General features: G+C 36.8%; 1 protein-coding gene across 1 annotated transcript in view; it reads right to left on the reverse strand.

Annotated features, from left to right (window-relative positions):
- Nucleotides 1-4601: 4601 nt before the first annotated feature.
- LOC139737944 (F-box DNA helicase 1-like) overlaps nucleotides 4602-14871 on the reverse strand; it is a 29834-nt gene continuing 19564 nt past the window's right edge. The window contains exons 16-20 of the mRNA XM_071648609.1: nucleotides 14312-14494; nucleotides 13493-13588; nucleotides 12034-12140; nucleotides 7514-7636; nucleotides 4602-5110 (exon numbers count right to left, since the gene is read on the reverse strand). Coding sequence (XP_071504710.1) covers nucleotides 4925-5110; nucleotides 7514-7636; nucleotides 12034-12140; nucleotides 13493-13588; nucleotides 14312-14494 — 695 coding nt within the window. The 3' untranslated portion in view covers nucleotides 4602-4924. The remainder of the gene's footprint in view (nucleotides 5111-7513; nucleotides 7637-12033; nucleotides 12141-13492; nucleotides 13589-14311; nucleotides 14495-14871) is intronic.

Below are 14871 nucleotides of genomic sequence, written 5' to 3' on the forward strand. Positions count from 1 at the left end.
GAAACAGGTTGCCTACTGTTCGGTGTTCCATTGCCAATGTACAGCGTCAAAGACTACAAAGTTTCTCTTTCTGACAGGACTTGTATTATCCAACCAACATGTCAAGATAGAAGCAACACAAAACTGGTCGTTTATCAGTGGTCTTAGCGAGGTGGTGTTGGTGAAATAATGCAGTGTTTCCTTTTGTTCATCTTTTTGTTGGGCTGAATTCAAACATTCATTTCTTTATATGATTCTGTAAAGATGCTGAATGTATCATGTTAATGCTCTGCCTTTTCATCTATTTATTCATTCCTTCATCTACCATATCAGTGTTACTGGTAGTCCGTGCATAAACCTGTTCAAGTGTGCAGCTCTTTTTGTTCACTTATTCGTCACAATAGATGCTAAGTAATGTTCTTTTTGCACAACATATGAAACTTTTTTTATTTATATGAAATCTACATGAATTTTTTTTTTCTTTGTGTCGATTTAAACATACTCAATATTTATAATTTCTAAAATTTGGACATGCATATTTTTGGTCATCAGTATAATCGGTCTACAGGGGTTGGCATCCCTGTATTAGAATTCTGTCAGACATAGTACAAAGGTATAATAGGACAGTGCACAAGACTCTTTCCTTACAATCTAATGCATTCAATTGAAAATATTGGACCATTTTGTGAAACTGACTTGGCCAAACACACCTTGGTGAAAAAAAAAAAAAAAATCAATTTTAAGGTGAATTCTTACATCTGATCGTGCAAGTCTGAGTAAAATTTCCAGACAGACTTTACTTTCTGGGGCCCGAACCTTTCTTTCCAACATCCAAGCAGTGATGAGAACTGCCAGTTTACCCAATCAGGAGTTTGATCAGTGATTTTCCATTATTTCTGAAACCCAAATAAGGTTGCACAATAATATGTAGTTGCTCTTAGTTAATCGCATATTTGACAGAATTATGTAATCACTTACGACTACGTCTGTGCTCTGAACTAACACACAGTGGAAGACATAGGAATTAACTAGACATGGTACAGGAATAAAAAGTTTATTGTTGTCATTTTATTGACCATGTATTGCAAGAACTATAAGCTGTTTCAAGCCTGTGTACATCATCAAGTCATGCAAAATGAATTGGAAACTTGTTGTTATGGCACCATGATTTCTAAAGACACAGGATTCATTTCATATGTTCATCAGTCACAGATCTTTTGCCTTCATAACTTGTAACTCCTTTCATAAAGTCACATGTAACAGACAATCTATAAAGCAATCTGGAAACTAAAAGCCCATTACCTCTGCAGACACGGTTAAAGTAATTAAAGTTTGCATATGAAGGGTCCATGGCACATAATTGTGTATATAAAAGTTCATTTCAGACAGACCATGCTACACCAGGATCAACAGGTTTGCTATGTATATTCATTATGACACACTCTTGTCATTACCAATCATTTTCTTTTACCTTTTGTGGACTGTATATCAATAGCATGCTACATAAAACAATGGCTATATCACAGACTTGGTTGTTTCTACACTCGTTTCAAGGTTTCGGTGTAGCAACTGCACCTGGTCACATGCTGTGTCTCAATTTTAGTGTACGTAATACGTATCAAAACTGCTTCATTTGAATCCAAGGTACATAATTAGTACATGTAAAGGTAAGTCCCTTTAAAAGAACATATTTATGACTGCAAGAATTTCACCTTCATGACAAAATTTCATTAAAACAGAAACCCATAAGTTGCAACATAAATTCACTGATGTGGGCCTTCATATAATGGTGAGGCATTAAACTGCACTTGCGAGCAAAAGTCTTGTCTTAAATGAAAGCAAGAGGTTATTAAGAATATTAAGCAGTCTTGTCTTGTTAGCATATATTTTCATCAAAAGTATTTTGAAAAGTAAATTTGTAGACAAGTATTTGCAAACCTACAAATGGAACCACCCAACTATTCAGTATATCTGTCTATTTTAAAGGGTCTGCAAGGGCCAACATTGTGAATGAAGAATGTTACATGCATAGTTGGTTACCAATGACAAGCTTGAACAATAGATTCCTACCATTCTTACTGGCGTGCAAGTATGCACTCCTATGGCCACATGCGTAATTGAATATTGAATGCTACAGACCCCGAGACTGATATGTACACTGCACAATGTACATTGCACAAGTGTTACCTCTCAACTGTGTGATCGTGTGTGCCACACCTTTGTGTCATGTAATGAATACAAGATGTGCGTGTGGCTTCTAATTCTCACAGTGTGTATTGAGAAGCCAGGAATTCAGCCCATTTGTCTATCTCATAGCAAACAATGTACAAGTGTAAGTGAGGAACCTAACGACAGGTTTACATGTTAAAATCTCTAATAAAAGAATGTTGATATGTGTTTCCCTGTTAGCTGATTATATCAAAAGAGTTGTACTATTGATAAACATATTAAGAAAGCTGTACCAGGAAACTCTTCTGGTAATAATAAAATCTTGTATTCGTTGTTGTTACAATGAATTCCACTTGTATACAGCTGAGCATGTTCTTAAACAACATATGTTTGGGATTACAAATCCAGAAAAATATATTTCATTAACTTTGGCACAAGGATGATTGCTTTCCTTTAAAAAAAAAAACAAAAAACAAAAAAAAAAACATGAGGAAAGAAGAAGAAAAAAAAGAAGTCATGTCCCAGCTGTTTTTGAGACCACTCTATGATACACTACATGAATAAAGTTAATGGGCAGATGCATCATTTTGTAAGGTATCTGGTCCAAATTTGGCAAGTTAAGTTACAAAACCTTCCACAGATGTGTCCATCAATGACTGTTTGTTTATAATATGTCTGCGTGTGTTATATCCACTCTCAATGCTTTAACATATACATCTGACCACTGCATATCTCCATGGCTAATAAAGTAACATGGTTTGGTCTACCATACCTAGATGTTAATATAGGGGAATCCCCCAATTGGCAAGGTCATTACTGTTTTCTTCTCTATAAGTACATCCCTGCTGTATCCATGTGGTCAAAAGAATATAAAGCACAGGATAATGGAGGAAAGCTTATTTCTGTGTTTTGAGAAACAGAGTTGATTGCAATGCTGGAGAAATCAAGAACTGTGTTAAAAAGAGGGAGAGAGAGAGAGAAAAGAAACTACAGTGGACTCCCGTTATAACGAAGTCCTTGGGGCGGGCAGTTTTCTTTCGTTATATCGAAATTTTGTTATAACCGAAAAAATAAACAATAAAAAAAAATAGAGCTGATAATGTTGAGGCCTGAATTTTGATTTCGTTGTAACCGGAACTGTGTTGGTTATAACAGGAGTGCACTGTATATTACAACTAAATTCAAGTACAAATGCACACCAACCTAAAGCGAAAATAACTTCATGTGTGCAGTTTTCATATGACATTTTATGTGTATTGCAAATGCAATGCTCGCAAGACCGATACAATAATCATCTTATTTCCCTACCACTGCACTTTTTGATGTTAGTGCAATAATAGTACAGCCACAAAAACCATGAATACTTCCCCTCTTATCAACACCATTCACAGGTGAAAATGAAGATCACACACTGTGTTATAAGCTGCTCACAAGTCATTCGCAATGTTTGTCTCATGGCATATTGCAAGAACGGAAGAAAGGCAGGTAGCTGTGCACACTTATGAAAACATACACACTTTTTTTTTTTACCCTGGAAGTGTCACCAGAAAAAAAAAAAAATGTGGTTATGCTTTTTTTTTTTTTTGCTTTTGAGCTGAAGAAACCTGAAAGTGGCACCAAAAAGTTGTGCTAAAGGCCCCCCTTTTTTTTAAAGCTTGTTAGCTGATTAAACCCTGCTGTGGCAACAGAAGTATAAACTGCTCCCACTTTTAAAAATGTTGCACTGGCCGTGATAACTTCACTGGCCTATTGATTAATCGATGTACGGGTACTTGAAGAATTATTTTACATCAGGAACTCTCATATGAGAAAACGGGCAACTCTTATCATAACTAAGTTCATGGGACTGTCGGTCTTCTTTCATGACAAAAGTTTGTTATATCCAAAGAAATGAAGCATGTAAAGATGCCCAGATAATAATCTTGGGCCCTGAATTTTACTTTGTTGTATCCAACATTTCATTGCAAAAGCTCATTTGTTTAACAACAAAACCTTTGTATTCCTCTCAAGTCACTCATGTCTACGTAAGAAAGTCTCGTAATATGATGAAATCCAGTGTCATGTCAGTTGTTGGTCTTGTAGCTCCTTTTTCTCATTTCAATCTGTCCTTTCACTTACTGCATGCAAAAGTTACACTTATACCGTATGTCCGGGAAAAAAAAAATTACAATGGGACCCTCCACAATGGTAATTTTTAAAACAGTGAATCAATCCAAATAAAATTTCAGGGTATAAAACTATAACTCACTGCCCACATCTTACAGGAAACCCCATTCGATTTGCTTCAGTAGAGAAATGAGGAATTTGTAGAGCATGTCAGAAATTTCTTCCCTCCAAGTTCTGTCTATTGTGTTTACACAATGATATGCAGTTCCCAGAGCATCCAAGTGCTAACCTTGGAAGAATCGGACTCGTGACATGCTTTACAACAATCCACATTTCTCTGTAACCGCTTAATCAAACTGAATGGGGTTTTCAGCAAAATAGAGTTATGATATGATATTTAAGACCCTGAAGTAGCATTTGGACAGTTTAATCATATTAATTAATCATATCAATGCAAAAATCCAATTGTACTTTTTTGGGGGGACATACTGTACTATGATATCCATGGAAGCCCACTAGTTTTGACAGCTGTTCTTTCCTCCACAATCCACTCTGCTTGCACTGTGCTGCAGTAGACAGAAAGTCATGGATGACGGTGCTATCCTGTGAAGTATCAAGGGTGGCTGGATTTACAGCTCTAGTCCCCTACCGCTTGCCTCGCATAAGGGCTTTACAGCCCAAGAAGGTCTACGATAACTGGTATGTTGACCACTAGGAAAGGAGCCATGTCTGGCTCAGCCTCATCTTCTTCGTCATCAGTCTCTGGTTTGCCGTAGAGCTCCTGAAAGCCTGGTGCTTCCACACATTGGCTGCACACAATGCCCGCCTCCTCCACCTTCCGTTTGAAGGCGTGCACCTGACATTGGTGAATGGGAGAAACGAGAGAGAAAAATGTTGATGTGCCCTATTAAACAGGTGCAGCTGTGATGCGAGTACAGTGCACTCCCGTTACAACGAACACGGTTATAACGAAATTTCGTTATAACGAAGTAAATCTTCTGGTCCCAAAATTATCACCATTAAAGTCTATGGTGCAAAATTCGCTTATAACGAACACGGTTATAGCGAAATTTCCGTTATAACGAAGTCTTTTCCGAGCGCCAAAGACAAAGAAAAACAAAAGAAATGTGCTCCGTTATAACGAAATGCGAATTGCTTTCGAAAATACGTAGCGGAACAAGCATTTATAGCGTCTCTGCATGGTGAACGTGTCACACCACTGTGTGTTCGCTCCTTGTGTCACGCACAGTTTCTGAGGGGAACTTGCGTTTATTATTGTAATACAGTTATCCCATATCACATTTCACATAGCTTTCCAGTGTATGATGAGTATTTAGCAAACAAAATATGATATATATACGTGGTTTTCTTGTTTTTGTTATATATTGTATTTGTTCGGTTCTAACGAAATTTCGTTATAACGAAAGAAAACTGCCAGTCCCGAGCATTTCGTTATAACGGGAGTGCACTGTATCTGAAAATTGGTTCTGTAGTATCCCATTTCACAGAGATTTTTTCTCATCAGTCGCTCGTTGGAAGCAATGCTATTTGCTTCTGGCCACAAACCAAAGTGTATTCGATCACAGTCTGGTGAATCCCACTTGCCTTGGTCAACTTCCCCATGTTGGGTGATGATCCAATGGGGCAAGATTTTCCCCATGAAGATCACGCAGGACATGTCTAACAATGACTTGATAGTCGACCAACACAAGTCCGATTCATCAGACTGCGATCTGATACGCTTCGGTGGGTGGCCGGAAGCAACAAACTTTGCTTCTGACGAGTGACCCGATACAAAAAATCTCTGTGGAATGGGGGTATTGGCTGGAACCATCATAAAGTACAGCATCATATTTTGTTACAATACAACATGAATTTCCAAAACAAAATGTGAAGCAAACCTCCATCCGCCCATCCCCCCCCCCCCCACCAAAAAAAGAAAAGAAGAGAAAGCAAATATAAAGCCAATAGCATAGAACAGCGTACACATACTTCAAATCTTGGGGGTGGGGGGAAATGTTTTACTTTGATACATGGATGAAATCAGGGGTAGGATGCTGTATTTATAGGGAAAATTATCCCGTATATGAAAATTCTATGAATGCAGCAATATGAGTAGAATGCATAACTAAATGAAATTTGAGGAAAATTATACAATCTATTGACTTTTCATGATCCTTCAAGTTTTGGGGCATGAATTGCTGGATAATAAGGCCACAACAGTTCATCATGTTATTGTAGTGGCTCTTGACTTAGATCTTATGCAGACAGAAGTACTATTATCCCTTAAATATGTCCCTACTAGTCAGCAAAAAAGTGTTCTTTTTGCAAAAATCTAGATTTGATAGAATTCTCTGTAAATTTTCCTCATACCATTCAACTGTAACATTAGGAATTGTAGTCTCTTATACAATATCCTATGATGACACACACGGATGTAATCAAGCTTTGAAAATTCATCACTTTTGGACGGAATGTTTCTTTACCACTTTGTTCATTGATTGGCACAAGCATTTGAATGCTTCCTTTGTCCACTGTTAGAGATGTCTGGAAATTTATTATCAAAAGTAGAGATTACCTAATCCCTATTGTGTCACCAGGATCCTCACTTGGACAGAGGTACACTGATACATTTGAGCTGATTAGCTAATCCACAACATTGTCAAGTTTGAACGGATTACCACATGCTGATTCAGTAATCCATTCAAACAATCCCATTTAGTATACATGATGAAAAAGCTTAGCAAATGAAGTCAAGTGCCTAGGCACGAAAAGGGGTAAGAAAACAGTTCATCACATGCAAGCCCAAGGACAGAATCATAGACCCATGCTGCATCCTGAAGAGTCCTATGGACTGGAAAGTGAAAGTGGTTAATACGTGATAATCTAATGCACATTCTACAGGTTAGTAAGTGATAAACTTGATGCATATTACACTGGTTAATAAATAATGAACTAATGCACATTCCACAGGTTAGTAAATGATAAACTAATGCACATTCTACAGGTAAGTAAGTGATAAACTTGATGCATATTACACTGGTTAATAAATAATGAACTAATGCACATTCCACAGGTTAGTAAATGATAAACTAATGCACATCCTACAGGTAAGTGATTAACTTGATGCACATTACACTGGTTAGTAAATGATGAACTAATGCACATTCAAGAAGTTAGTACATGTAAATGATAAACTGGTACACATTCCAGGGGTTAGTATTTGATAAACTAATGCACAATCCAAAGATAGTTATACCAGGCGTTTCCTTTGCAACCAAAGAAGTTCATCTGTGTTTTCCCGCAGTTCACCACACTCCTGGCACCTCTGGGGTCCATCTTTTCCCCGCACCTCGGCAAGAACTGGGTAGTCAAATTTCTCCTTGGAAGCAGAAGTATGACAAGAACATTTCAAAATTTAATCACCCACATTGAAATGAGTGCATGAAGACAACTACTCACCAATTCCAGCAAAGTTGTCGACATCATAACATGTGTTCCATAGGACGACGTTTCTGAGGCAAATAATATCACAATAATGCAAGGATTTTCAAGATATTTTCCCAAAAAAACCTTATTTCTTCAGCCACTTTTGCAACTGTCCCTTAGATTTCACTGTTGTCCTAGAAATGGGAATGGTCCCTTCTGTCTAAAGATGCCATTTGCACTGGGCAATAAAACCTTTCTGTCACAAAATGAAAACATGGGGTCCCTGCCCCATTCGGAGATGAGAAAGAATCAGTTCTGTTAAAGGCATAATTTACCTTTTGCAGATGAAACAAAAACCCAGCATCAGTGCTTCAAAATAGTTCTAAAATGTGAGTTAGGGATAGAAACAATGTAAAAATTTGAATGAGTATTATCAATGCTAAGTATTGTTAGATATACCAAATGTGAACAATAGTTACAATAAAAATATTTCCAGACTACTGTCTACAGTTATGGTTTAATGAGAAAAATAGTGATACAGTGCACTCCCATTATAACGAAATGCTTGGGACCGGCAGTTTTCTTTCGTTATAACGAAATTTCGTTATAACCGAACAAGTACAATATACAGTGCACTCCCGTTATAACGAAATGCTCGGGACCGGCCGTTTTCTTTCGTTATAACGAAATTTCATTATAACCGAACAAATACAATATATAACAAAAACAAGGTAACCACCACGCATATATCATATGTCTGTCAAATACTCATCATACACTGGAAAGCTATGTGAAATGGGATGGTACCTTTTTAATTTCGTTTGGATATTACATATAAAAGAGAGCATAAAGTTGTTTTTGTCACACAATAAGTCCTATAGAAAATAATAGTTTAGGATTCCGTTACAGTTCGCTATTCCAAAGATTCGTTTCTTAGTAAAGTTCGTTACTCCGAAAGACTCTTTGTTCCGAAGTTTCGCCATTCCCTGGAATCCAAAGGATTGTTCATTATTTTGAAGCTTCGCTCTTCCGACGATTCGTTATTCCGAAAGTTCATAATTTAGCTATAAATATATTGTTCGTTTTCCGAAGGCTCATTGATCACAAAATGAAATGAGTTTCGTCATTCCGAAGGTTTGTAAATGAAAAAAATGAGAATGGTTCACTGTTCCGAAGGTTTTTCAATCCGACAATGAAATAAGGTTTGTTATTCCAAAGAAGGTTTGTAAATAATTAAAAAAAAAATGAGAAAGATTAGTTATTTCGTAGGTTCGGTTATTTTAAGACGATTATGAAGTTTGCAATTCCAAAGTTTTGTTACTGGACACACCTTTTTCACCTTTGGATTAATGACACTTTTTTTTAATGTTCCGATTAACGAAAATTTAGAATTCCTATCATTTTCTGATAAACGAACCATCGTAATAAGAACCATATCTCATTGACGGTTTAACGAACTTTAGTAATAACGAACTGTTTGAATAACGCCAAAATGTTCGTAATAACACCAAAATGTTCGTAATAACAAACCCTATTTCATTTCCGAACCACAAACATTTAGGTGTATAAGAATCTGTGCGTTTTGTAATAAAGTACCTTCGAAACAATAAAACGAACCTAGTTTAATTTCAGATTATTGTATTACAATAACGTAAGTTCCCCTCGGAAACTGCGCGTGACACACCAAGCGAACACACAGTGATGTGACGCGTTCGCCCATGAAGAGATGCTATAAATGTTTGTTCCGCTACATATTTTCGAAAGCGATCCTCATTTCGCTATAACGGAGCACAATTCTTTTGTTTTTCTTCACTAGGAAAAGACTTTGTTATAACGAAAATTTCGCTATGCTAAAACCGGAGGGGGGCGGATTTTGCGTGACACCCATGTCACCACCTACAAGATTGTGTCATAAGATTTTTATGCCTCCGCCACGAAGTGGTGCCGGAGGCATTATGTTTTCGGGTTGTCCGTCCGTCCCTTCGTCCGTCCGTCCGTCCTTCCGTCCGTCCGTCCGTCCGTCTTTCCGTCCGTCCGTAATACATTTTGTGGACAAGGTAACTATCAAAACCTGTTGAGATATCCTAATGAAACTTGGCATGTATGTGTATTAGGGAGTGAAGTAGTGCCCATCAACTTTTGGGTGCACGTGCTCAAGGTCAAAGGTCAAAAGGTCAAGGTCAAATACATAACATTTCACTATTTCCACCATATCTATGCAATGCCTGAAGATATTTTCTTGAAACTTAGTGTATACATGTATTACCCAATTTAGATTCTCTGGTGAAAGTTTGGGTCATGAGGTCAAAGGTCAAAGGTCAAAAGGTCGAGTAAAAGTATTAAAACGTCTGTTTTTTTCTCTGTAAATTGGAAAATTGTTCAAGGTATCTTCATGGAACATAGTATATACAATGTACATGTACTGACTGGCAGTGATTATCTACAGAATGTAGGGTTCATGAGGTCAAAGGTCAGGGGTCAAACGTCAAGTGCAACACTTCAAAATTTTACTATTTCCCTCATGTTCATGCAATGCCAGCAGGATTATTATTTTTTTTTACACTTGATGTATGCATGTGTAACCTAATAGAAATTCTCTTTTTTTTTTGCCTCAAAGGTCAAAAGGTCAAAGTTCAAGTGAAAGTGCTGAACTAACTTTTTCCTCCATATCTCAGAAGTGGCTCAATTTATCGTGAAACTTACTGCATATTTATGCATGTTCTACCTGAAAGTGATTATCTTATGAATTTTAGGGTCAAAGGCCAGATGAACATGGTAACAATTTACTATTCAGTACAGATATTGCACTTTTTCTCCATACCGGTACCATGAAAATTACTCAATGCATAAATGTATGAATGGGTCAAAGTCAAGTTAAAGTCCTTAAAACCCCAAATACATGCTCTCCTATTCATCCAATTAAAACAAGGTCAATGAAGGTGAACATTCAACACATTTGTGACAAACTTGTAATTTCAATATTTTGCCAGTTTTGTGAAAATGTAATCACACATTGTCCACATGTACTACAACTTGTTGTATCTAGACCTATTAGGAGAATCATGCATTATGGCGGAGGCATACCAGTCGCCATAGTGACATTTCTAGTTTGAAATAATTAATTTCTAATTCTAGTTTATTGATTATGCAAATTAAGCTCAAGATCATATTTTAGCCTAATCAAAAGCATTGAGAGTCTACTTTTTGGTCTGTAAATCTGTTTTAGCATATTCAGCAAATTGTACATCAAAAACTTCCAAAACTCATTTCAATTCTTATGTATTTTATTGTTTTCAGTATTTCTTATGTATTTCTCTGTTTTTCAACTTTTGTTTTTTCTTTTTTTTAATTGGAAATTGTCACTGACCACTTTTCTACCATAATTAGCATAAAATTAATCAATGAAAGTGATTAATTGTAAAAATAATCAGGTTTTTATGACTTTCATGACAGAACACTGTTTTCCATAGGAAATGTACACAAAATCACAAAATTGTGCCCATTTTGGGGCAACATGCTGTTACAAAAATGGGCATGGCTTCGAAAAAGTATGTGCGGACGTTGCAAATTTCATCTCAAAAATTGCACGAGACTTGAACGAAGAAAGTCAAGAAGCCTTGTGATGAGGCATTCTTGCGTTACAGAATTAAAGCACGAAACGTTGAGGGGGGGGGGGGGGGTTCTGTTCCCCCCCGGCTCTTTTAGGGCTAAAACTGGTAAATCAAACCTGTTACATGACTGGACAAGGATGGTTATTTGAAGATGTTCACACAATTATCAAATACTTTTAGTATTTCATCACACACATGTAATTTTTAGTAAATATTTTCAGAATGGAAAAATTCTCACAGTCTGAACATCTGTCAGAAGGGGGGGGGGTCATATTTTCTCTGATCCAGTGTTTTTGTTACTCTGCTTTAACTCAGTCCATCTTTGTTTTCCAGCTACAGGTGACTCCCTCTTTTGTGTAATCCTCAAGACTGGCAGTTTTCTGTCAATCTATCAAAATTTTGTTAAAGCTGAAAAAAAAGGAAAGTATATCAAAGTTACGAAAAACAATAATTTTGGGACCCGATATTTACTAAGTCATAACGAGAGTTTCATTTCTAACCAATTTTGTTATAACAGCAGTGCATTGCAAAAAGTTTCATTTAATTCAGGTACAGTCACATCCTATGTGTCTTTTTTTTTTGGGGGGGGGGGGAGGGGCAATATCAATATCACAATAACAATCATTATCATCATCATCATCATATAATAACATAATTACAATTATTATCACCATTGGGTCAACATCATTATCATTACCACCAAATTCTGATATAGTGGACATATCTTATCCATATATACCTTAACTTTCTTGAGAAATCCAAGCAAGGTGCTGTTGAGAAGCAGGCATTTCTTGGCCCTGGTTACTGCCACATACAGAATGTTCATCTCGTCTTCTGGAATCTCACCTGGGAAGCAGGTCAGGTGTGACAAAAAACAAAACAAAACAATCATTTCCTTCTTACCTTGGGCAAACAGAAGCACACTGTATAAAAGAACTATACTGTGGATATTCATTTCATCTAACCACCATATCTTGACTTTGATGAGAGATGGAAATAAAAGTGAGCAATTTCCACTTCAAGTAATTAGCATTTTAATATGAAATCTACAACATTTTCAACTTGTGGTAAACATCGATATTCAACATTTATCATAGTAGATTGTTACTGGAAATGTTCTTGTATTATTTTTTTCAGCTCAGGCAAGTGACATGAATTTTGTATGCTTTTAATTCAACAGACTCAAAACAGAGAGTAGTTTTCCGTTAAGCCAAAGAATTTATGTGCTTTTATTTTTGTCATAATTCAATGCTGCATGAAATACAAGAAAAATTTCACGCTGCAAAAAATATCCACTTTCACAGGATTATAATCTCACATTATTTATCATCTCATTGTAATCAGATATATAATTACAGTGGAAACCTGGTATAATGAGATCCTTGGGACCATGACGATTTGTTCTTCATGTCAGACATTTTGTTTTATAAAATGGGTTCAAGAATGTAGCCAATTGGAAGCGCTGAAATGAGTCACGTGTGCATGCATGATTTCTTACTATTGCCCGGCCTTGCAAAAAAGCATAAAGTCACTGACGTCACAATGTTTACACTAGCAGTGCACACTCAATCAGTTGTTACAAGTGCGTCGCGCGCTACTATACGCGCTGTCAATCCTGTAAACAACTTCTAGTTCGGGCTGCCAGCCGGCCTTTCTTATGCATTTAACATGTGGCGTACGTATACACAGTACTTATATGTGCGGGATTTCTGAGTGCGACGTGCATAAATGTTTGGGACAAACATCTTCGGACATCTTGACTTTTGAGCGAGTGCTACATGTAGCTGACTGGTATTGACCCACAAAGGTACATGAAAAATGCTGTTAGTTTTCAACCCATTTTATAAATCAAATAATACACAGGTTTAAGCTCGTGACGTTAGTGGAGATGCAGCTCACTCTCGGGTATTTACAATGTAGTGCATGTTTCACAATTGTAAATACCATCGAGTGCGCTACATCTCCACTAACGCACTCTCACCTGTGTATTATTTGTATAATATCAGTAGTCAATAAATAATACAAAACAAAGGAAATCAAGTTTATTGGGTCAGGTGAAATTAGTTTGCTATATCAGGTATTTTGTTGCAACAGATCTCCTTATATCGAGTTTCCACTGTAATCATCAATTTATGCTTGGGATGCAGTCTATTTTCTTGATATAAGACAAAAGTTAAGACGGAACTCTTCTCACTCACGTAGTAAGCCCACAAGACTGTCGGCGTAGTCATCTGTCAGCTGAACAGTGTCAAACTCCAGACCCTTTGATTTGTGTGCTGTGGACAGTAGCATGGCTGTGGCACAAAACAAAAAACATTTACCTGGATGGTCAACCTCACCACTCTGAAATTCAAAGGCTCCATAGATAAGGCTTTAAGGAAGCAGTATTAAACTCATGCCCATGTCAGAAGCAATATGCTGAAATCATGCCCAATTTTTGTCTGTTTTCTTTTCATATAAGTTTACCTTACTATACTTGTGAATTGAGTGAAAGCAGCAATAATATCAATCGCACACATCAGTGAAAGTTTGAGGTAAATCTGACAATCTGTTCAAAAGTTATGAATTTTACAAGTTTTTGCGCAGTCACTGCTGGATGAGAAGACTACTACAGATTATGATGTTACATGAGTAGAAGAATATGAAAAACATAAAGAGAATTCCATAAATTTTATTTCTTTATAAGAAAAGTACACATTACCTTGACTTGTTACTGATGTATGTTAAGGGTAATATTATTCCCCCTGCCTTCTGAATGAGACTATCAAGCACTCTTCTAATATGCCAGAAAAGTGAAAATATGTTGAATTTTCTTTATATTTTCTTAACATCATTCTACGTATAGCTTTCATGTCAGTCAAGCAACTGGTTAATTATTCATTTGATCAATTAATTACCCGATTCTTCCATCAGGCCAAAAGAAATTACATCATTCATAATCAACAATAAAATCAACATTTATTAGCATAAAATGATAGAAATTTGACTTCCCCTGTCATGCCTTTCAATTGGTTTACCTCCATTCGAGCGGACTACACTTTTCTTGATTTTCTCCACGAGATTCGGGATGCGGTTGTTGTAGAGGAGGACAATCTTGATGGCCGATTGAAGATCAGCATCCTCCGTGCTCTTGGCGTAGTTGTCAAGGGCTGTCAGCGACTTGAAACGACTCACAAACTTGTCTTTCATCTTGTAGTTCTCTGATCATAGAATTGAAGAAACCCTCATGCTGACTCTGCATCGCATACTTATAGAAGCATACAAAGTCTCTTGATAATCTCTGTTGACTACATACAGTATGGCATGATCATAACTACCTCTATAAATTACATTAAGCTACACAGTGAATAATATCCACTTGTAATTTTTGCCCCCCCCCCAAAAAAAAAAGAGAGAGAGAAAGAAAGAACAAGGCAATTGCCAAATTGTGTCTCGCCCATTCGCGTACAAGGAATTAATATTTTTTATAAGTCCCGGAAATTAATTGACCTGCTTATGACCTTTGACCTTGTGGTGACCTTCAACACCCTAAGGGACATTGACCATCCAAGTTTGGTCACAAACGGACAAAGGGATC

This window comes from Diadema antillarum, unplaced genomic scaffold, assembly GCF_040938485.1.
Source record: "Diadema antillarum isolate AM-2024a unplaced genomic scaffold, OU_Dant_1.0 seq00000717_RagTag, whole genome shotgun sequence".
In the NCBI taxonomy this organism is placed as follows: domain Eukaryota; kingdom Metazoa; phylum Echinodermata; class Echinoidea; order Diadematoida; family Diadematidae; genus Diadema; species Diadema antillarum.